Below are 21,957 nucleotides of genomic sequence, written 5' to 3' on the forward strand. Positions count from 1 at the left end.
ACACACACACACACACATACACACACACACACACACACACACACACACAGCATTAGAACAGGAATACAGAGATGATGCTATATAAATATGTGTGTGTATTGGCAGTAATGGGATTTGATCTTTTTAGATCAACTCTCTGTTTCTAGATAAGCTCTCTGTTGCTGAATCATCTGGTCCCTTTTGCAATGATTCTGAGATAGTATCTCTCTTTCTGCCCAGGCCTGCACATAGACATAGCTCTCCTAGTCCAGACTTCCTGCTGGAATGAAGAGTGGTCCCCACAGGGTCCAGCTCCATGTTTTGAGAGTCTCCTGGAATTTCTACCAGGATTGAACTATAAGGTGATTGATTCAAGAACAGCTAGGATTACAGGTGTGAGTGATGGGACCTAAGATTCAGGTAAAGAAAATCGTGGGGTTAGCATGGTCACAGAATGAAGTCTTTAGGAACCAGGCCCAAACTCCAGGAGTCCCTAGTCAGATCCAGCCACTTGCCCCTTATGGCAAATGAGGAGACGTGGTGAAGGGTAGCGAGAGGATATTAAATGGCAGACATGAAAAGTCTTTATTTCAGTACATCTTCAGAATAGTATGGAATATTGGCGTTTCCCTACTCAGCCATGTCCTCAGGCCTGGGCTGTGTCTAGGGGTGCTGGGGTCGGCAGCAAGGGCAATCTAGGACTGGCCTGACACCGACTGGCCGGTCACTCGGTGTGGCACGGATCCGAGTGGCTGGGGGGCGCCCTGCGCACTCTGCAAGGGGGAGCACGGACCTGCAGATGAAAATCCAAAGGCTGCGGGGCAGCGCGGGGACGCGGAGGAGGAGCTGCTGGCAGCCCCGGGGTCCCAAGCCCAAGAGTGCCCGGGGCATGGGGCTGCCAAGCCCAGCCGCGTGGGCCTCGCCGCGTGGAGCCCCGGCCCGGGCCGCGCGGGGCCTGGACCCTCCGGAGCCTGGGCTGCCCCTCAAAGGTGGCTGCTTCCCACAATGCCCTTGGTGTCCATTCAACCTAGAAAATGACCGAAAGTGCGTAGATCAGTTCAAGACTCAGCACTGGCATATGTGTGCACCTGTGTGCATACATACGCACACACAGCTGGACAAGTACAGATGCTTGGAGAACATTTAGTTCATCCTTTTGTATATTAGAATCTTATCTAAAATAACCCCAAACCCATGATGCTTAGCCTTGAAGATACGATGTGGATTCTAGGCAGTCCTCACTCTGGGCAGCATGGCATTGGTGCCATGCTAATGACAACGTTGGTATAGTGGCCAAGAATACAAAGTACTGAGTTCCATGTTCTCAACTTGCTGTGTCACTGGGGGCAAGTTCTTGAGTGCTTTTGTGAGTTGGTTTCTTTCCATTTTAAAGGCAAATAATGAGCCTGTAATCCTACCTACTCAGAAGATTGAGATCTGATGATCTCAATTTGAATCCAGCCAATACAGACTAATTGGAAAGACTGTTAACTCCAATTAACCATGAAAAAGCTGGAAGTGGAGGTATGGTTCAAATTGTAAAGTGCTAGCCATGAGTGAACAAGTCAAGGGACAGTGCTTAGGCCCTGAGTTCATGTTCCAGTACCAACACACACACACACACACACACACACACACACACACACACACACACACACACACACACACACACACACACACACACACACACACAGAGAACTATGTAACTAGCCTCCATAAAGTTCTAATCACTAAAATAATTCCAAATTAGAATGAGGCCTCAATTAGGTAATATAAATTAGACCAATTCTTATACACAGTCTGTGCTTCTATGGGGGAATCCCAGCCCCTGGAGAACTCTACTACTGCCTTCTCCCTTCCAGAGAAACCGCCAGGTGTCCTTGCCCTTCAGCATCATGTCCTTATGCTGGATGGATTCATTCTAGTCTGGTTGGTTCTCCTTAAAATTATTTGACCCAGGATGATGGTCAAAATAATAACCGTTATAGGCAACAAACCATCAGACTGCAGAGACTCAGGATGTGGCTAGACAGTGCCAGTGTGTGTCAATGAAATGCCAGCACTGGCTGTGACAACCACACTGCCTTGTGAGGACCTTTGTCATTTCCTTCTTTACTGTCAAGAGTCAGAGAATCAATTCACATCTCTGAAATTATTTCACTCAACCTTTCTTTTTGTCCAGTGCTAATACAGTGGCGTGGACAGGGTTTGTTACAGTTTCTGCTCATGATTGGCTCTACCACTGGAGCCACAGCTCCACTTCCAGCTTCTCACTGGTTAACTGGAGATGAATCTCAAGGACTCTGCAGCCTACGTGGCTTTCTCCACGAATCTCAGCTCCAAGGAGTTAGGATGACAGGCATGAGCCACTAGTGCCCATGCCATCGTATCATTTGTTAGAATTTTTGGTTCTTTACAGCCAAGTTAAAAGCAAAACATTCAAACAATTATAAAGATCTGCTTTACAAAAGTCATCACCACCTATTAGCGTTGCCAGTCCAGCAGTATTCATCCACTTCCCTGCCCAGGAAGTGACACCTGAATAGTCACATGTCAGGGCTTTTGAAAGGTTGTTTTTTCTAACTACAACTGGTGTGCAGAGGAGCTGGGTGTAGGTGTGGGTGTGGCTCTGGAGGGAGGCACTCACCCTGACTGTGCTTCTGCATACAGTGGGACCTGACATCTCTCAGGAAGATGTTTAGAATTGTCCCATTTGCCTTGGCTTCCCCTGGAATAACAGCAATCACAGGTGAAATTGTGGCTTGTGGAGTGGCTGAAAAGCAGCTGCAGCAGTACTGTGAAATCCTGCCCCAACAGAGGCACCACCTGTGAGCAACTTCGGAGTCTTACACCAAGGGCTGGTAAGCACCAGAGGAAGTTCAAATTGAAGTGCTGGCAGCCATCTTTGTATTGCAGTGAACAATAGATGAATACATCCAGGACTGGGGAATGTAGCACCGTGGGAGGATGCTTGCAGAACATGCAGGGAGTTAGACTGCAGAACCACAAAAGTAAAAGAAGCAACAGCCCCAGTCCTAAAGAACCTGTAACAAATGCACCTCAGGATTCCTTAAAATGAAAGTTTCTTCCAAAAAATTTGCATCTTTCATTTTTTATAGGCCATGTTCTGTGAATATTCTTAATAACCTACAATATCTGAATCATTACTTTTTGTGTGTCTTTGTCCTGGGGTTTGAGCTCAGGGCCTGGGCATTATCCCTAAGCCACAGTGCCACTTCCAGTTTTCTGGTGGTCAACTGGAGAGGAGTGTCTCATAGACTTTTCAGCCTGGGCTGGATTTGAACCACAATCCTCAGATCTCAGTCTCTTGAGTAGGTAGGATTACAGACCTGAGCCATGAGCACCTGGCTCCTTTTTTTTGTTTTTGTGTCACTATTGAGGCTTGAACTTAAGACCTCTTGGGTGGTCTATCACTATATCAGCAGGCCACTCCTCCACTTCTGGTGTTTTCTGGTTCAATGGAGATAAGAGTACTTTGGATTTCCCTGCTCAGGTTGCCTTTAAATCTCAATCCTCAGATCTCAGTCTTCTGACAAGCTAGAATGGCAAGTGTGAGCCACTAGTGCCTGGCACATCTGAACAATTTCAAACCTCCTGGACAAATAATTCATACATTTAAAATAAGCTGTGAAATCATTCCCATCACTTTTCTGTGAAAGGACATGTTAAGAAACTGGGATTTATGGGGAGTTTGATGACAAGACCTAGAGTTTGATTTGGGATTGAAGGACATCAGACAGAAGCAGAAGAGGAAAATCAGGTCTAAAAGCCACAGAGAAAAATGTTAACAAGTGCTGCTCAGAGTAACACAGATTAGGGAAAAAAAAAATACATCGACAACCTCAGATGTCTAGCCAGGTGGAAGCAATTCCTAACTGGACCTTAGCTATCTTCCTCGGCTGAGGAGATGTAGTGCCAAATGAAATTGCTGGTCTTCTTGCTTCAAAATTATTAAGAATTTCAGGCCAGTGCTAGTGGCTCACAACTGTAATCCTAGCCACTCAGAAGGCTGAAATCAGAAGGCTCTTAGTTTGAAGTCAGCTCCTGGTAGGAAAGTCCCTGAGACTCTTATGTCCAGTTAACCAGCAAAAAGCAAGGCTCAAGTATACAGCACAACCTATGGGCTTAAAGTGGACTCAGAGGCACTGATTTTAACCACCTGAAACCAAAAAACAAATTATCAGCACACCATTTGACCAAGCAAATGATGCTTCTGAGCACAGAATCAATGGTGATTACACACGTGAATCCAGGGAACCAGCCCCACACCTCCATTTCCGAAGGGCTCTCCATCACATACTGGGGTGAGGGGCAGAGGGTGGTGACTTGATGACCAGGCAGGCTCTCCATCTTTACTTGACATTCTGTGCTGTAAGGATCAAATTAAAATATGACAAGATACACTTCATAATTTGAAAAATAGCATGTGGTTTATTTTCCATCAGAACCATTTCAAGTATGGAAACAATTTCATTGGCCATGTTACAGTGAAGAAGAAAAATATTTGATCTAAAAAAGCAGTGCTTACTTTGAATGTTCAAGGAGTTGGTGTGGACAGACTGAGCAGTACAAAAACAGAACAGGGAGGAGGGGAAGGAACCCCAAGGCAATGCAGAACATCTCCTGAAGGTCATGTACCTCTTATCCCTCAACTTTTAGGATGCAACTGTCACTTAAATGATCAAAACAGATGCATACTCAGCCCTTCAGCAGTACTTTAGGTAAGCACTTCCAAAGGTAGGGTCCAATTACTTTTCTTTTATACCGAGACCAGGGCTTGAACTCATGGCGTCACATTCTCACTTGGGTTATTGTCTCAAGGCTGGCACTTTGAGTCACAGGTCCACTTCCAACTTTTTTTTTTTTTTTTTTGTCTGTTGTGGGGCTTGAACTCTGGGCCTGGGCACTTTCCCTCAGCTCTTCAGCTGAAGGCTAGCACTCTGCCACTTGAGCCACAGTACTACTTCTGAGTGGTTTATTGGAGATAAGAGTCTCCAAAGCCTGCCCAGGCGGGCTTTTAACCTCAATCCTCAGATCTCAGCCTCCTGAGTAGCTGGATTATAGGCGTGAGCCACCAGTGCCTGGCCCACTTCCAACTTTTGACTTATAGACTTTTCTGCCCACCCTGGCTTTGAACCTCAATTTTCGTATCTTAACCTCCTGAGAAGCTAGGATTATAGTCCTGAGTTACCAGAATACATTTTTCAAGAATATTTTTAGCAAGAGCTTTGGCTAGAGAATATTCTGAAGAGTTGTATCCAGGTCCTCAATGTTGTTTAAGCAAGGACTCCCTATTTTCTGATTTGGGAACTAGCATTGATTTTATAATGAACAATGTAGTACATTTTTCAGGGGCCTTAGGAATATAAAAGCAACATTTCACAAGAGGAAAGCACTTGAAGATGTTGAGTACATTTATGGTATGCAACACTGAAACACTATCAGATACAGAAGGTCACAGGGGCAATATATACAATGTTGGATAACTGACGCACAAAAAAACTGATGCATGCTAATTCAAATTCTGTCATCATTTGCATTTAAAACAGACCCTCCACATCTCTTTACAAAGCAGTTTTCTCATTCATTTCGACTTGCCTTGTCTCCAAAAATAACAGAGAGAAAATACTTCTTGATATCATACACAAGCATAAGTGTCTTGGTCTACCGTGGCCTACACAGGTGAGAGATTTTTTTGGCCTTCAGCCAACTGCATCTATAGAACACCTGAGTCAGCACCACGGACAGCACCACCTGCAGTGTTTTTTTATTTTGTGTGTGTGTCTGTGTTTGTGTGTATGCAGGTACTGGGGCTCGAACTCAGGACCTCGTATTCTTCCTTAGCTTTATTGCTCAAGGCTGATGCTATACTATTTGAGCCACAGCTACACTTCTGGCTTTTTGGTCATTAACTGGAGATAAAAGGCTTTCCTGATCAAGTTGGATTCAGTCTCGATTACAGACATGAGCCACCAGTGACTTTGAGATGGTTTTGATTTTTATAATGATGACAAGTTTGAGCCAGGTCTTCAAATTTAATTCCATTAACTAGAGCAGGAAAATTATCAATACAATTATTTTGAAGGATACTTAAAGCTTAAATTTGTCATTTAGATTTATATTTTTGATGATTTGTTTCGAAAGCTGCTATGAAAACCACTATGTACAAGAGAAGAAAGTGTTTATGTATATATATTTATATATTAAATATTTTATAAGTTATAAAATAAATAACTTTAAAAATAAATGTCAAACTGTGTAAGTTCATCTTTACCTTCCTTATATTTTAAATATAAATACATCTTTTCAAAATTATGAGTTACATATTTTTCCCATCATTTTGGGAATATTCTCCATGAAATCTCCAAAATTACCAATGCAGACATTCTGCATTTCAGTCACTTATGTTGTAATCATGGAATTCTCGGATCTGACAAGAGAAATCGAGTTCTTTCTATCTACTTAAGAGTCTATGGAGATTTCTGTATGCACTGTAAAGATTCCTCACTGGTTAAATATATTTTTCCAAAAATAATCTCATGATGTCTTGACATTAAGATAATAAAGTAGAAGGTCTCTCAGTTAACATCAATATTTTCTATATAGAATATGCTATTTTTTCTCCACCAAAATAAGAATATATTTTAAGGTAGGAACATATATGATTTGAAATGCACTTTTGTAATTTTAGAGTATAACTTCTCCTCTAGTTTTACTTAGAATAAAATTAACATGATTTTAAACATTTTCACAAAGAATTAGGAGTATCAAGTTCCTGCATTTTCCTGTAGGGATAAAGACATCCACATACAGTTCTAGAAGGTTCCTTTTTGATATGTAAGTTAAAGAAACAAAACAACAAAAAAAACAAACCTTGCATCAAAGGGAATTTCATTACTGCTCAAAAGTCCTTCAGTAATAGCCTTTAGAAGATATTAGATAAAGCTCACTGAACAATTGCCCTTTCCCCTGCATATTTTGGAAGGTTCTACAAAGGTTCTTAGCTCCTCGATGAAGATGTCCCCATGAACTCCCACTCTCCACTGGCTGATCCTAGAGGATTTTTTTTCTGTTTGAAATATCTTATCCTAACTGGAAGAGGTGCTCTGCCTTTATAGCATTTTGAGTTTGCATGAGCATTTGTGAATTTGTTTAAATGAAGAATTGAAATTAAAGCTCTAGTCAGAAAAAATGCACAGGAACACATCAAGGGAAGTTGGGAGGAAAACCAAACAACCATCTGTAAAATGTGTATTTGCTGATTTCCTTCCTCTTCAGACCTTGCTGCCCATTCTTCACCTCTGTCCTTTCTCAGGGAATGCAAGTCCTTCAGCAGGGTCAGCAGTGAATGTCCTTATCCTGCCCTGATGCTGGAAGTGAGAGCCAGGTGGCAGGGTACCAGTGTAGTGTGGGGTATGGCGCGGGCCTGCAACCTTTGGCTTCTCCAATCCTCTGTGCTGGCCTGGACAGCAAGGGAGAGCCGGTGCCAGGGGGTTATGTGTGGTCCTTTCCTCGAACCTTTTGCAATCGTTTCTCTAGGCGATGCAATTTGTGGAGATTTTCCTTCAGCAGTTTGCTGTCTGGAACCAGCTGTAAGGCTCTCTCATAATAAGCTCTTGCAGACACATAGTTTCCCTGAAGGAAAAGAAGAACACTTTGACTCTGATTCTCAGAATCCCTGAGAGGATGGGGAGATGGGGACCTGGCCCCCTGCCTGTAATTTCACCCCAGCTTGGTGCTTAGGGAGAATTGATTTGTTTGAAATACCAGATCAGTAGAGCTCTAGCCTTGAGCTGAAGAGCTGAGGGACAGCGCCCAGGCCCAGAGTTCAGGCCCCAGGACAGGACCAAAAAAAAAAAAAAAAGACATGAAATACCAGATCATCTGGAGAATGTGAAAGGCCAAGTCATACCATTAGGGATATAGCAAAGAAACAGAACTCAGTTCTAGGAATGCAGAGATGAGGCCAAGAGTTCAGGGCTCCAAGAGCTGAGCACTGCCCTTTGAACGCTAATGGAGACAGGGCAGAAAATGAGAAGGGGAGGGGACTAACTTCAAAATCAATGATTCTGATCTTCTTAGTGGTAGGAATTGGTCTAATCTTCAAATTAAAAGCAATCTTAAAGAGCTGACATGGAAATGGCTTTTGATCTGCCCACTCCCCAAGGTGTGTGGTAAATGTGCCAGCAGGGTCGGATGCTGGTAGCTCACACCTGGAGTTCCAGGAAGCTGAGATCTGAGGATCAAAGTTCCCAGTCAGGGTGGGCAATAAATCTGATAAAGAGTCCTTTATCTCCAATTAAACAGCAACAATCCAGAAGTAGAGGTGTGGCTCAAATGTAGAACATCAGCCTTGAGGGAAAATGGCAAATGAGAAGGCAGGGGTCTGAATTCAATTCAGTAACAGAACACACAAAAAAAAGAATCCCAGATCCTTCAGCAGGCACCAGTGGCTCCTGCCTATAATCTTCGCTACTTGGGCTAAGATGTAAAGGATCTCTCTCGGTCCAGAGCCAGCTCAGGAAGAACAGTCTGTGAGGCTCTTATCTCCAACTGACCAGCAAAGTGTGAAAAATGGAACTGTTGCTCAAGTGGTAGAGCACCAGCTTTGGGCAAACAAAGCTGAGAGAACACAAGTCCTGAGATCAAGCACTAGTATGAGCACAAAAAAGGAAAAGAAGAAAGCAGAAAAGAAGATAGCCAGGGCTCCAGGCCATGTGGGAGCTGGCACTGCTCCTACCTGCATGTGCTGGATACCCCCCATGTTCATCCAGGCCTGCGCTTGATCTGGATTCAATTCCACGGCTGCTTGGTAGCTCTAAAGAAATCAATATTTCCACGTTAGGAAAGGAGAGCCTGCACTTAACCCAAGTAGAGTGCAGAAACACCTACCACCCACATCATCTGATTGGTGTTTGTATGCCTGTACAGGGGCTCCAACTCAGAGCCTTCTGCTCCTGCTTGACTTTTTCACTCAAGGCTGGCACCCTACCACTTCAGTCAGAGCCTCAACTTCTGGTTTTTTGGTGCTTAATTGGAGATAAGAGCCTCATGGACGTTTCTGCCTGGGCTAGTTTAGAACTACGATTCTAAGATTTCAGCCTGCGAAATAGCTAAGACTACAGGTATGAGCCATGGGCTTTATTTCTGTTTTTTTTCAAAGATGATGACTGTCATTGTGGACTTAGAAGATATGCAAGCTCCCTGCCGGGAATCAAGTGATTTCTGTAATAACAATGCATTTCCTACAGACCTATAAGAAAATTGCTCTTTGGGGCATGCTAAGGTGTAAGTGGAGTTGGGAAGAAAATGTCTTTTTCAAAACCATAAAATCTGAAGGCAAAAGTACAGAGCATTATAAAGCAGGTGCTTAGCATGCATGAGGCCATGGGTTCAATCCTCAGCACTGAAAAAAATATAAATAAATACAATTTACAAAGAAAACCCAAATCATTGAATTTTTGCTTGTTTAGTTTAACCCTAGGGCTAATGCCCATTATGTGTCTTACTAGGGGAACAGTTGTTTTTCATAAGTCTTGCTTTGTTTCATTTTCTTTGGCCAGCTCCAGTTTAAGCTCATGGTCTCTTGCATGCTTATCTTCCTGGCTCAATTGATGCTCTACTACTTCAGCTACACCTCCAGTGCTTGAGCCCAGGACTTATGTTCGCTCAGCTTGTTTGCTCAAAGCTGGTGCTCTGCCACTTGAGCAACAGCTCCACTTTTCACATTTTGCTGGTCAGTTGGAGATAAGAGCCTCATAGACTGTTCTGGTGCTGGCTTTTTGCTGATTGGTTATGGTGGGGGGGGGAGGGTCTTCAGACATTTGTGTCTAGGCTTACCCTCCTGATTTCAGCCTCCTGAGTAGCTAGGATTACAGGTGTGAGCCACTGATTCTGAAAATAATACTTCAATAACTTCTCACTGGCTTATTTCCCCACACAATGATCTGACATTTTATTTTCTAGCATAATGTATTTAGTGTAATTTTATAACATCAGCAATTTTAACTGGTGGTTTTTATCAGATACCAGGATAAATGGTGGCATTTCTATGTCTGTATTGATTTTATCCCAAACCTGTAGTTAGTAAATGTGAAACTGGGTCCTGACGGCCTATATCTCTAATTGCAGCTGATCAAGACACTGAGGTATGAAGGTCACAGTTCAAAACCAGCTCTGGTAAACAAATCTGATAGACTTTTTATCTCCAATTAACCATGAAGAAGCTAGAAGTGGACCTGTGGCTAAAGTGTTAGAGCACTACCCTTGATCAAAAGAGCCAAGCAAGAACACAGGCCCATGGGCTGGGAAGGTGGCTCAGTGGTAGAGCGCTTGCCTTGCATGCTTGAGGCCCTGGGTTCGATTCCTTAGCACCACATAAGCAAAAAGAAAAAAGCCGGAAGTGGCGCTGTGACTCAAGTGGTAGAGTGCTAGCCTTGAGCTGAAGAGCTGAGGGACAGCGCCCAGGCCCAGAGTTCAGGCCCCACGACCGGACCCAAAAAAAAAAAAAAAAAGAACAGGCCCGGAGTTCAAGACCCAGCACCTGTGTGTGTGCACACACAAAGATTATGAAGTCTTCATTTGAATCAACAAATGTACTGGCATCATTTTAAGAGTCTTACCTCATATGCTTTGTCAAGAAAGTTCTGCTCTCTCAGCTGGTTTCCTTTGGTGAAGAACAGTTCAGACAGCACTTTGGGGTCCTTTGGTTTCAGCTGCAGAGCCTGGTTGATTGCACTGAGTGCCTGCAGAGGGCGCATATGGAGACCTGACCAACAGTTTCATCAAGAAAGCCTAGCATAGATGAGGAGATTCAATCTGCTCCTTCACATACATTAGCTGGGTGAACCACATTCTTCATGTCCTCTGATTTCCTCACACAGCATTAATGACCCTGACAAAGCCATTTCTTCTCCTGTTCATAGGCCAGTCCCTACCTCTCTCTCTCAATGCACCAACATCTTGTTTTTCTTTTAAGCCCCAAAGCTTCTCCCAAGATTCTTTCTCAAGGCTGGTGCTCAACCACTTGAGCCATGCCCCCAGTCCTGCATTTTGCTAGTTAATTGGAAATAAGAGTCAGTGAGCTCTTCTCAGGCTGGCTTTGAGCCATGTTCTTCCAGAACTGCTAGTATTGCAGGCATGAGCCACTGGCACTAGTTTGAAAACCACTATGTGGTTTTCGAAGTAGAGAAAATCCTGGCAGTGGTAACATGGATCTACCTTATGGGATCATGACAGGTCTCCATACAGAATCAGTCAGAAGATAAAGCCCATGAACACCAGCCTTTCGGGAGTTAGCCTAACACAAAGATGATGGCAAGACCAAGAAGGAGCTAAGCGTATTTCAAGAGGGCTCTGGGGTTAAGGGGCATCTGTGCAAGTTGCTAAGATTCAACATGCCACCTAATGAAGTTGCTCTCCTTGGCCTGTGACTCAGCTGGAGACCCACGCATGCCCACAGCACGACTTGCAATCTGGGATCCCACACGTACACATCTCCTCCTCAGGCCCAGCTTGGTCTCTACCTTGTCATGGTGTTCCTGCTTGCTGTAAATGGCAGACAGGAGGCGATAGCATTCCAGGCACCCCGCCTCCTCTGCCACCATGTGACTCATAATCTGTTCTGCTTCTTCCATCTGCTCCATCACTGCCAGAACCTGTGCCTGCAAAACCACGGGGCTTTCATGTCTCAGGGTGCCTTCCTTTGCTTGCTTGGTTGCTGAATGATTTCTAGTACTGGGACTTGAACTTAGGGCCTCACACTTACTCCCCCCTTCTTTTCTAGGCTGCCGCTCTACCACTTGTGCCACACCTGCAGTCAAGCCAAAATAGCTGCTTATTTTGGAGGAGAGTCTCAAAGTCTCTTCTGGCTAGCACTGGAACCTCAATCCTCTAGATCTCCTGAGTAGGTCCAATTACAGGCATAAGCTTACATCTTTCTTTGTATATTAAGGCCAGTGACTGGCAGGAATGCCAACATTAATCCAGTGAAATGGCTTTTGCCTCTTCAGAAAAAAAAAATGACTAAGCTGGGCACCAGAGGTTCACACCTGTACTACTAGCTACTCTGGAGGCTGAGATCTGAGGATCACAGTTTGAAGCCAAAGTCCATGAGACTCTTATCTCCAATAAACTACATAGAAAAAGCCAGAAGTGGCACTGTGGCAGTGGTAGAGGGTGTGCCATAAGCACAGAGACAGAGCCCAGGCCCAGAGTTCAAGCCCCAGGACAGTCAAAAGAAAGAAAAAAAGGAGGAGAGACAGACTAGTGCAAAACCTAATTTCCTATCATTTTAACAGAATATTGTAATAAGGCTAGTGTGATTTGCTGCAGATCTAAAAAAAGAAGTGAAATTTCAAATATTGAAGTAAAATTATTATTGATACCAAAGTTGATGTGTGTGTGTGTGTGTGTGTATACTGGTGCTCATACTCAGGGACTCACACTCCTAGGTGACTTTTCTGCTCAAGAATGGTGCTCTTGAGACACAACTCTACTTCCAACTTTTTGCTGATTAGTTGAAGGAAAAAATCTCTTGGACTTTTCTGCCTGGGTTAGTTTTGAACCAGCTCCAGAGTATTTAGCATTACAGGCATGTTATCAGCGCTCAGCTGATGTTGGTTTTTCTGACTTGACAACACCCCTGTAGCATGCTACACAATTTCCTCCTTCCTCAGAGCTACATGCTGAATATTTAGACATCAGGGGAAATGATGCCTATATGTAATTCTCACATGGGCCAGAAAAAAATTACCCCATGTACTAAGAGGCATTACTTATAGACAGTTACAAATACACACATGTGAACATGTATACATATACATACTTGCTTAGATGTGGTGACAAACAAAATAACAATAATTAGGGCCAAAGATTTAGCTCACTGATAGAGCAGTTGCCTAACTTGTGAAGGCCCTGGGGTTAATCTCTAGCACTGCAAGAAAAAAAAAAAGCCAACTCAAGAGGTTTGAGGATAGTGGTTTGAAAACAGTCTAGGCAGAAATGATTTTGAGGCTCCATCTCCAATTGACCAGCAAAAGTCAGGTTAGAGGTATGGCTCAACTGGTAGAACACTAGCCTTGGGCAAAAAGTCAAATGAGTGTAAGGACCATAGTTCAATTCCCAGCACTGGCAACAAAGAAGGGAAGAAAAGAAGTAAAGAAAGAAGGGAGGAAGGAGGGAAGGAGGGAAGGAGGGAAGGAGGGAAGGAGGGAAGGAAGGAAGGAAGGAAGAAGGAAGGAAGGAAGGAAGGAAGGAAAGAAGGAAGGAAGGAAGGAAGGAAGGAAGGCAGGCAGGCAGGCAGGCAGGCAGAGGGAAAGCAAGGAAGGAAGGAGAAAATGGAAGAAAGCAAAGTGGGAGGGAGACAAAAAGAGACAGAGCTACTGACTTGAAACTAATCTAAGTGCTGTGGGTGTGTGGTGTCTGGGGTGGCCGCACCTGGTTAGGAATATGGACAGCATGGACGTCACTAGCACCATCCCTGCAGCTCTGCGCCTGGTGGTACAGCGCCTGTGTGCATGTGCTACTGTCCCCAGCACCCCCTCCTCGCCTGCCCCTCACCAGTGCCAGGCGGAGCTCCTTCTGCGAAGGCTGTAGCGCTGCGGCTTCCCTGTAAATGTGCAGCGCCTCCTTGAGCCGGCCCGTGTTGTAGTAGAGTGCTCCCAGGGGGGACAGGACCTCGGCAGTGCGTGCTACCTGCAGGGCTCTGAGTTGGGGAAAACGGAAAGTGTTACTGTTTCCTATGAGACACATTTCCAGAAGCAGATTGAGGAAGGACTTCCAGCCTTTGAGACGCTGCTTCAACTCTTTTTTTCTGGTGCTGGTACTGGGAATTGAACTCAGGCCTTGTGCTCATGCTTGGCTTTTTTATTCAAGGTTGCCACTCTACTAGTTGATCTACACCTCCACTTCCAGCTTTTAGCAGATAAGAGTCTCCAAGACTTTCCTACTTGGGCTGGCACTGAACTTCGATTCTCAGAGCTTAGCCTCCTGAGCAGCTAGGATGACCGTGAACACAAGCAGCTGGCTTCCACAGTCTTTTTGTGTCAAGATCAAGGTTTTATAAGAAGTGGGTCGTGAGTGACCCGGAACCTAACACCCTCGGCTGCCCACACAGCTGGCCCAGGATTTTCCTTAATGGTGATTAATACTTGCTGGGGGTCTAAAGCCAACCTAGTCTTCATCTGCCTCCCACTTCCGAAATGTAATCCAGAACACACTGCATTAACTATATTGGCATAGAATTCCTGGTCTAACCAGCAGGAAAATGGAAGTCACTCCTTAGGACATAATTGATCCTTTTTAAAGAAGAATCTGTATAGTCAAGACTGGCAAAAATTGCCCCTAATCTGACATTCTCTCTGTCCCAATTAACTAAAATGGTAGTATGTGATTGCAAAAGTAGCTACAAAAGTTAGAAAGTGAGGAACAGTAAAGATTCTGGAAAAGTGAAAAAGTAAAGAAAAGCAACTGTACCGTTTATAGCACTCTTCAGCCAGGCTGTTTTCTCCCAGGGACCTGTAGAGTCTTCCCAGGTTGACCATGGCCACGTGATGACCTGGGCTAAGTCTGATGGCCTCTCGGTAGTGGGCGGCTGCCTTCTCTGGAGACCCTGCCCCCAGGGGGAGAAAACAGGAAAGGCCTTGGTCAGTGCCTGGTTCTCCTTCAGAAAGACAGAATATTAGTGGCCTCACTTAGTTTCAGGGGTGGGGAACCATTTTTTACTACCAAGGAGATTTCAATTGTGTGCGTGTGTGTGTGTGTGTGTGTATGTTGAATTTGAACTCAGGGCCTTGTGCTATCTCTTAGCTATTTTGCTTAAGGTTGGTGCTCTACCACTTAAGGCACACCAGGTACACCATCACATTGGGCTTTTGCTGGTTATATGGGGATAAGAATCTATTGGATTTATCTGCCCAGGCTGGCTTCAAACCTCGATTCTCAGATCTCAGCCTCCTGTGTAGCTAGGATTACAGGTGTGACTCAACAGTGCTTGGTTTAAGAGTATTTCTTTAAAAGCACAATAACAACAAAATCAGTACTTTACAGATAGATTCTAAAGTGCAAAGAACTAAATCCTAGGGCAGGCAAACGTAAAGCTCAGAATGAGAGCCAAGCTACTGGTCTGAGAAAGGGCCCCAAAGAAGCTTGGGAATGAAACAGTAGCCAAGCAAACTGAGCTTGAAAACAGTCTCAAGTTCTACGTGGAATGGAGCTCTTGCGGTCTGCACAGCAGCCTTCCTGATTATGTCTTTTTTGAACATGAGATGCCAAAGCCATTATGTCACAGAGGCCACCCAACTGTCATCCCCTCCAGGGGTAGAGGTGGGACTGTGATGATGCATTAAAAAACAGGTTTATATCAGGCCGGTAAGAGCTTACTTTGTTGTAAAGTAGCGCATCCACCAGCAGGGGGCAGTGCACAACAATTTATATCCAAAAAAAGTTTTTCTCCATGTAACATAATGTAAACTTATACTCCATAAAACACAAGAGTTTATTCCCTAGAAAAGAAAGATATTTTCAAGCATTTCCTATTGAAAAATAATTGAAATGGTGTTTTATTGCAGGGAAGCGGGTCTACTAGTTAATAAGAACATAACAGTGTTCTTGCATTACATGCAAGTGCACTGAATGACTCCTAAGTATTCATTGTATGCTGGTAGGAAAGCACTTTGCCCGGGGAGCCATACCTGTGACCATTTCAGCTTCATTGTTTTCAGATTGGGTCTTATTTTCTGTGTGGACAGCCTAGGACTGGGAATATTTCTACCTTTTCCTCCAGAGTATCTGAAATGTCATCAGCAAGCTCTCCAGTCCAGTTTGCTCACTGAGATGGGGTCTCACTAACTTTTTCTCCAGGCTGGACTGAAACTGGGGCTCATAAATCAAGGCTATTTCTTGCCATCTGGGGAATTTTCTTTAGAGACATAAGCATGAGGAATGGCAGGTTTTAGTGCAGGTTTAGAGAAATGAGTATCTCAGTGGCAACATTTTGCAGGGCCGGCAGAGCTGATTCCTGGGCTGGCAGAGCTGATTTCTGAGGCATCATCTAGGTTGTGGTCATCTGTTCAGTAGAGAACATTCAGTATAGAATTGTCCCAGAACATGTTCATTTGAATTTCACTTACCAAAATCGACCAAGAAAACTCCATAGTTGTTGTGTAAATCTGAGCTGTCTGGACAGTGCTTAATCCCAGCCTGGTAGATTTCTTCAGCTTCTTTAAATCTTGCCTTTCCAAAGGCAACCAAAGAGAAAGACATGAGAAAGTTTTACAAAATTCAATACACAGAAGCAAAAAACCTGCATACTGGAAGCAGGACAGGAAGAAGCCATCTACTAATCATCATTCTAGCACGGACATTGAGCTGCACTGTTATGAGCCTCCCTGCATTCCAGCCAATATGAATTACACTTAAGGGTGGTTTCAGTGAGTCCACATGTGGTTCCAAGGAGACCACATGAGCAAGATCTGTGCATGCTCAGAACTTAGAGGTCAGGGCAGCAGACAGAGGTCAGGACTGTACCATAAGGTCTGTACCGTGCATGCTCAGGGCATACAGTTGCAGTACTGCACATGTGCAGTCCACACAGCGGTCAGGGCTGTACTTTGGGAGGGAGGAGGAATTCACAAAATGAAATAACAGATCACAATTATTTAATCACAATAGACAATGACTAGGCATTGGCTGAGAGCTTCTTGGCAGCATCTGAGCTGGGCCTTGGGCACAGGATTTAAAAATTGTTTTTGGAATCTCTTTTGATTTTTTTAAACCATTCTTTAAGATTTTATTTATTTGCTTATTTAAATTTCTCATTAAACTTTGATCACACTTGGTCAAAACTACATACAGCTGGACATTAGTGGCTCATACCTAGTTAATTACAAAGCTGAGATCTGAGAATAATGGAGCTATGGTTCAAATGGTAGAGAGCTAGCCTTGAGCTTAAAATAAGCTGAGGGGCATCACCTGGGCCCTGAGTTCAATCCTTGCATCAAAAAAAACAGAAGGGCTGGGAAGGTGGCTCAGTGGTAAAGCACTTGCCTTGCATGCATGAGGCCCTCGGTTCAATTCCTCAACACCACATAAGCGAAAAAGCTGGAAGTGGCACTGTGGCTCAAGTGGTACAGCACTAGTCTAGAGCTGAAGAGCTGAGGGACAGCTCCCAGGTCCAGAGTTCAGGCCCCATGACCGACAAAAAAAAAAAAGAAGAAGAAAAGAAGGGGGGAGAGAAGAGGGGGAGAAGGAAGAAAAGTAGGAGAAGGAGGAGGAAGAAGAGGAGGAGGATAAGCATCTTACAGGAGTACCAGGTGTTGGTGGCTCTCAGGAGGATGAAATTCAAAGGATCACGGTTCAAAGGCAGCCTGGACAGAAAAGTTTCATAATGCTTTCTATGTAAAATTACCAGGTAAACAAGGCTGGAGGTATGTCTTAAGTGGTAGAGTTCTCCCAGCTGAGAGCAACCAAGATGAGCAAGGGTGAGATGCTGAGTTCAAGTCCAGATACTGGCACCCCACCCCCACCCAACACACACACAAAAGAAAGTAAGCCCATAGCATGTAAGGAGTAACACAGTGATGGGCGCAGGAAAAGGAGGAGAAGCTGACATGTGCGTGACTGCACTTGCCATGCCATGCTGCCCTTCCCACTGCAAACACGACTCACACAGTCTATTACTTCTGACAAGAAAGATTTTCCTCTGATCTTTACGTAATTGATATCATGAACTCGGAACCTCAGGCTCTCCCTTAGCTTTTTCTTTTAAGGTGGTTGTTCTACCATTTGAGTCACTCCTCCACTTCTGACAGTTGCTGGTTCATTGGAGATCTCTGATCTTCTTTTACCTGAGCTGAGCTGTCCTTAGATCTCAGCCTCCAAAGAAGCTGGGATTACAGTTGTGAGGCACCTCCACCTGGCTCCCACCTGTCATATGTTGTGAGAGATGTTCTCAGAGGAGCCCATCCTACAAGCCTGTCATTTTCTTTTTTAAAAATAATATCATTTTAGCCGGGTGCTGGTGGCTCACACCTTATTCCTACTTACTCGGGAGGCTGATCACAGTTCAAAGCCAGCCCAGGCAGAAAAGTCCATGAGACTCTTATCTCCAATTAATCACCAGAAAACCAGAAGTGGCACTGTGGGTCAAGTGGTAGAGGGCTAGCCTTGAGCTGAAGAGTGCAGGGACAGTGCCCAGGCCCAGAGTTCAAGACCACTAACAGAAAAAAATATATACATATAAAAAATTGTATTGTTGGTGGTGTACAGAGGGGTTACCATTTCATAAGTCAGGGAATGAGTACATTTCTTTTAGGACAATGTCAATCCCTCCTTCACTTTCCCCTGCCTGTCATTTTCTAACAGGAATTAAGACTAAGGATATACAACATTTTTAGTAATTGGCTCCATGTTAAGTTCAGAGACTTTCTTTCATCTATTAGCAATATCTCAGAAAAAATGACAGTAAGTAGCAATAAAGACAGTGAATATCATGTATTAATCTTGATAGACTTTGTTCCAAATATATTGACAAATAAGACATCATCTTTGTCTAAGGGCCTCCTGCTCTACACAGATTACTTTAGAGAAGAAAATGAGGCTTCTAAAGTCTGTCAAGAAGAAAACAGACATAGAATTCTCACCCAAGAAAAATGACCACATCAAGAATACAGCCGGGCCCCGGTGGCTCACACCTGTAATCCTAGCTACTCAGGAGGCTGAGATCTGAGGATTGCAGCTCAAAGCCATCCCTGGCAGGAAAGTCTGTGAGACTCTTATCTCCAATAAATCATTCAGAAAACTGGAAGTGGCTCAGTGGCTCAAGTGGTAGAGCGCTAGCCTTGAGCTAAAGAGCTGAGGGACAAGTGCCCAGGCCCAGAGTTCAAGCCCCACTACCAAAAAGAAAAAAAGAAAAAATACAATCAACAGTTGTAATCCTAGCTACTCAGGAGGCTGAGATCTGTGGACGGTGGCTTGAAGCCAGATAGAGCAATTAAGTCCATGATACTCTTATCTCCATTTAAGCACCAAAAAAAACCTGAAAGTGGACCTTTGGCTCAAGTGGTACAGTGCTATCCTTGAGCAACAAATCTTGCTGACAGTTACTTGATCCACACATACATTTGGAACATCTTAGTTATGGCAAATAGTGAAATATTTAGTGTTCAAGTGTCTCAATTGTATCCTGACTTAGAATCTCGGGATAACTTGTGGAGGAGATGGGGAAAAACAAGTCGTTTAATGGGGGGGGGGGGAGGATTGGGAGGGGGGGGTGGGGGGGGAGGCTGGGAAGGATGTGAAGGGTAAACAAAGGAGGAGGCTGCAATGCTTGATAAGAAATGTACACATTATCCTGCCCATGTAATTGTAACCCCTCTGTACAGTATGTTCACAAAAAAAAAAAAAAAGAATCTTGGGATAAATACTTTCAGAGTGGCATTGCTGGATCATAAGATTGTTAGTTTGTATTCCTACCAACATTACAATAGGGTTTCTTTTTTTTTACACCCCCATCAGATTTGTTGTTTTTATGAGTATGTGTACCAGTCCTGTGGCTTGAACTCAGGGCCTGGGAGCTGTCAGTGAGATTTATTTTGGTGAGTATATGTGCCAGTCCTGGGGCTTGAACTCAGAGCCTGGGAGCTGTCAGCAAGATTTGTTGCTCAAGGATAGCACTCTACCACTTGAGCCAAAGGTCCACTTTCAGCTTTTTTTGGTGCTTAAATGGAGATAAGAGTATAATGGACTTAATTGCTCTATCTGGCTTCAAACCACCATCCACAGATCTCAAAGATTATACAATAAAATAAAAATAAAAACAAAACAAAAAGAAAATTAGTGTCTAATATGAGCTTAATGGTTGTTAGTGGTATGGCACGAACATAGGTTTTTATCAGTATAACATTTAAAATTAGACCATGTAAAACAAATTAGAAAAAAATTACCTGCTCCGCCAATAGTGAAGCTAGGCTTGAATACGCATCTGCAAACTCTGGACCATATTTAATGGAATCCCTCAGTAGGGCAATAGCTTCTTCTTTTTGCTCCTGGGACCTAAAGATAACAAAGAAGGAAAAGAATATCTTTTATGAACACTTTGTAGAAATCCTCTGATTAGATTTAAAATTCTCGTTTCTTCTATCAAACATTAGGCAATTCATTCTGGATTTGGTTACATGCGAATTACACTATGGCATGTGAACACACTAATAATAGATTCTTCCTGTGAGTGAATTCTCATTAGAAAGGAATGTGAAGTCACAGAAGAAGCTACAAATGGCTCACTGATTTCTCTACCTTCTATGTTCTGCTCTGTGCTTCTTCAAAGCTTCACTGAATAATCTGTAAGTCTGTTAACCAGTCTGTACTGGTCCTCTGGCAGGTCACGTGGTAACATTACTTGGGTAGCATGGAGTCAGTGGCAATGTTGGCAATGATGTGGAGATGCTTTGAACTCCTCTTTCAAGTGCATCATGGTAGACACAGTTCTGAATGGAGACCAAGCAACCAACCCAGGATAAGCCAGGCAAAATGCCAAGGATGATCTTTTGGTTCTATCAAAAGATACCATTCATGAAAGTAGAAAATACTGTGACCACCAGCTGTGAGAGAATCATGAGATATTTCATTTTCAGATTTTTCTTAAAAACTTGGGCTGGTCTTGATATTGAAAACCTGCAATACGTTTGTCTAGATTTCCTTGATGGTCTCAAAGATATAAGGGGAGAAGTAAAATGGCCAACATCTATCAAAGAAAAATATAAGCAGAGCACCCACTAGACAGGGGGGGTCTCAAGGAAGGGCATCACCTGGGGTGCAGTGTGCAGGGTTAATCAGGTATCTCTCTAGGAGAGAGATACGATCATTGGACAGCCTGAGAGCGCTATCAGTCCCCAGACTCAAGCAGAGGCTCAACACAGCCTGCAGCTCTCCATGCATTGTTTATAGTCCCTCTAATTGGTGCCTGTTTCAACATAGACCTCTGTGGTCCAATCAGTCTGTCAGTCATGTCTTCTAGGGGCAATGGGTCTTGAAGATATGCACAAAGGGCCTGCATGTATGACTGCACACTGCCACGGTGATGAGATGTCTAGGGACCTGCACACAGGATTGCTCAAAGCCATGGTGATGTCCAGGGGTCTGCACACGGGACTGCTCAGGGCCATGGGGATAAGATGTCCAGGGGTCTGCACACGGGACTGCTCAGGGCCATGGGGATGAGATGTCCAGGGGTCTGCACACGGGACTGCTCAGGGCCATGGGGATGAGATGTCCAGGGGTCTGCACACAGGACTGCTCAGGGCCATGGTGAGGGAGGCAGAATCTGTGGAAGGAGGCCTCTGCCCTGATGGCCCAGCCAGACTCTCTTTCTGCCTTCAGTTTTGTCTTCTGCATTTAGGTCTTCTCCCAGTGATTTCCCTTGCTCTTAGGGAGAATCAGCTCTGAATGTCTACATTTTCTTGGGTGACAGTTTTCTTTGCTTAAGTACTACGGAAAGACACTGGGTCATTATCCTGAATTCAATGTCAGAAGCCAGAAATATACACTGGGAAGTGATAATTTTGCTGTGACTATAGTTCTACAAGCACTGATCTAATGTTTAGTACTAGACATTATAATGAAAGCTTACGCTTTCCCTATTTATTGATTTGGTAATGATCATGTGTCCTGTTGCTATGCTCAGTTTTCTAATGCAGCATTCAGATTCAGCATAGTCACATGACTGTACTACACTCACATAATTCATCCTCTGAACAATCCTCCACTGAATCACGGCTGCTCATTCTAACTACTTGAATCTTCCCTACATGAGCTATACCAGAACAGTTAGGAGAATTTCTCTACAAGAAAAAATTGACTTCTGTGCCAGGCACTGGTGGCTCACACCTGTAATCCTACTCAGGAGGCTGAGATCTGAGGATTGAGGCTGGAGGCCAGCCAGGGAAGACAAACCTGATA

General features: G+C 44.0%; 1 protein-coding gene across 3 annotated transcripts in view; it reads right to left on the reverse strand.

Annotated features, from left to right (window-relative positions):
- Positions 1–4,411: 4,411 nt before the first annotated feature.
- Positions 4,412–21,957, reverse strand: part of Tmtc1 (transmembrane O-mannosyltransferase targeting cadherins 1) — a 158,818-nt gene continuing 141,272 nt past the window's right edge. For all 3 annotated transcript variants that reach the window (XM_070038266.1, XM_070038272.1, XM_070038281.1), the window contains 8 exons: positions 19,944–20,052; positions 16,131–16,233; positions 14,476–14,611; positions 13,561–13,705; positions 11,526–11,663; positions 10,623–10,745; positions 8,741–8,818; positions 4,412–7,635 (listed from right to left, as the gene is read on the reverse strand). In XM_070038266.1, the coding sequence (XP_069894367.1) occupies positions 7,495–7,635; positions 8,741–8,818; positions 10,623–10,745; positions 11,526–11,663; positions 13,561–13,705; positions 14,476–14,611; positions 16,131–16,233; positions 19,944–20,052 (973 nt within the window). In that variant the 3' untranslated portion in view covers positions 4,412–7,494. The remainder of the gene's footprint in view (positions 7,636–8,740; positions 8,819–10,622; positions 10,746–11,525; positions 11,664–13,560; positions 13,706–14,475; positions 14,612–16,130; positions 16,234–19,943; positions 20,053–21,957) is intronic.

This window comes from Dipodomys merriami, unplaced genomic scaffold (genome assembly GCF_024711535.1).
Source record: "Dipodomys merriami isolate MVZ:Mamm:240054 unplaced genomic scaffold, mDipMer1.0.p SCAF_10, whole genome shotgun sequence".
Lineage (NCBI taxonomy): Eukaryota > Metazoa > Chordata > Mammalia > Rodentia > Heteromyidae > Dipodomys > Dipodomys merriami.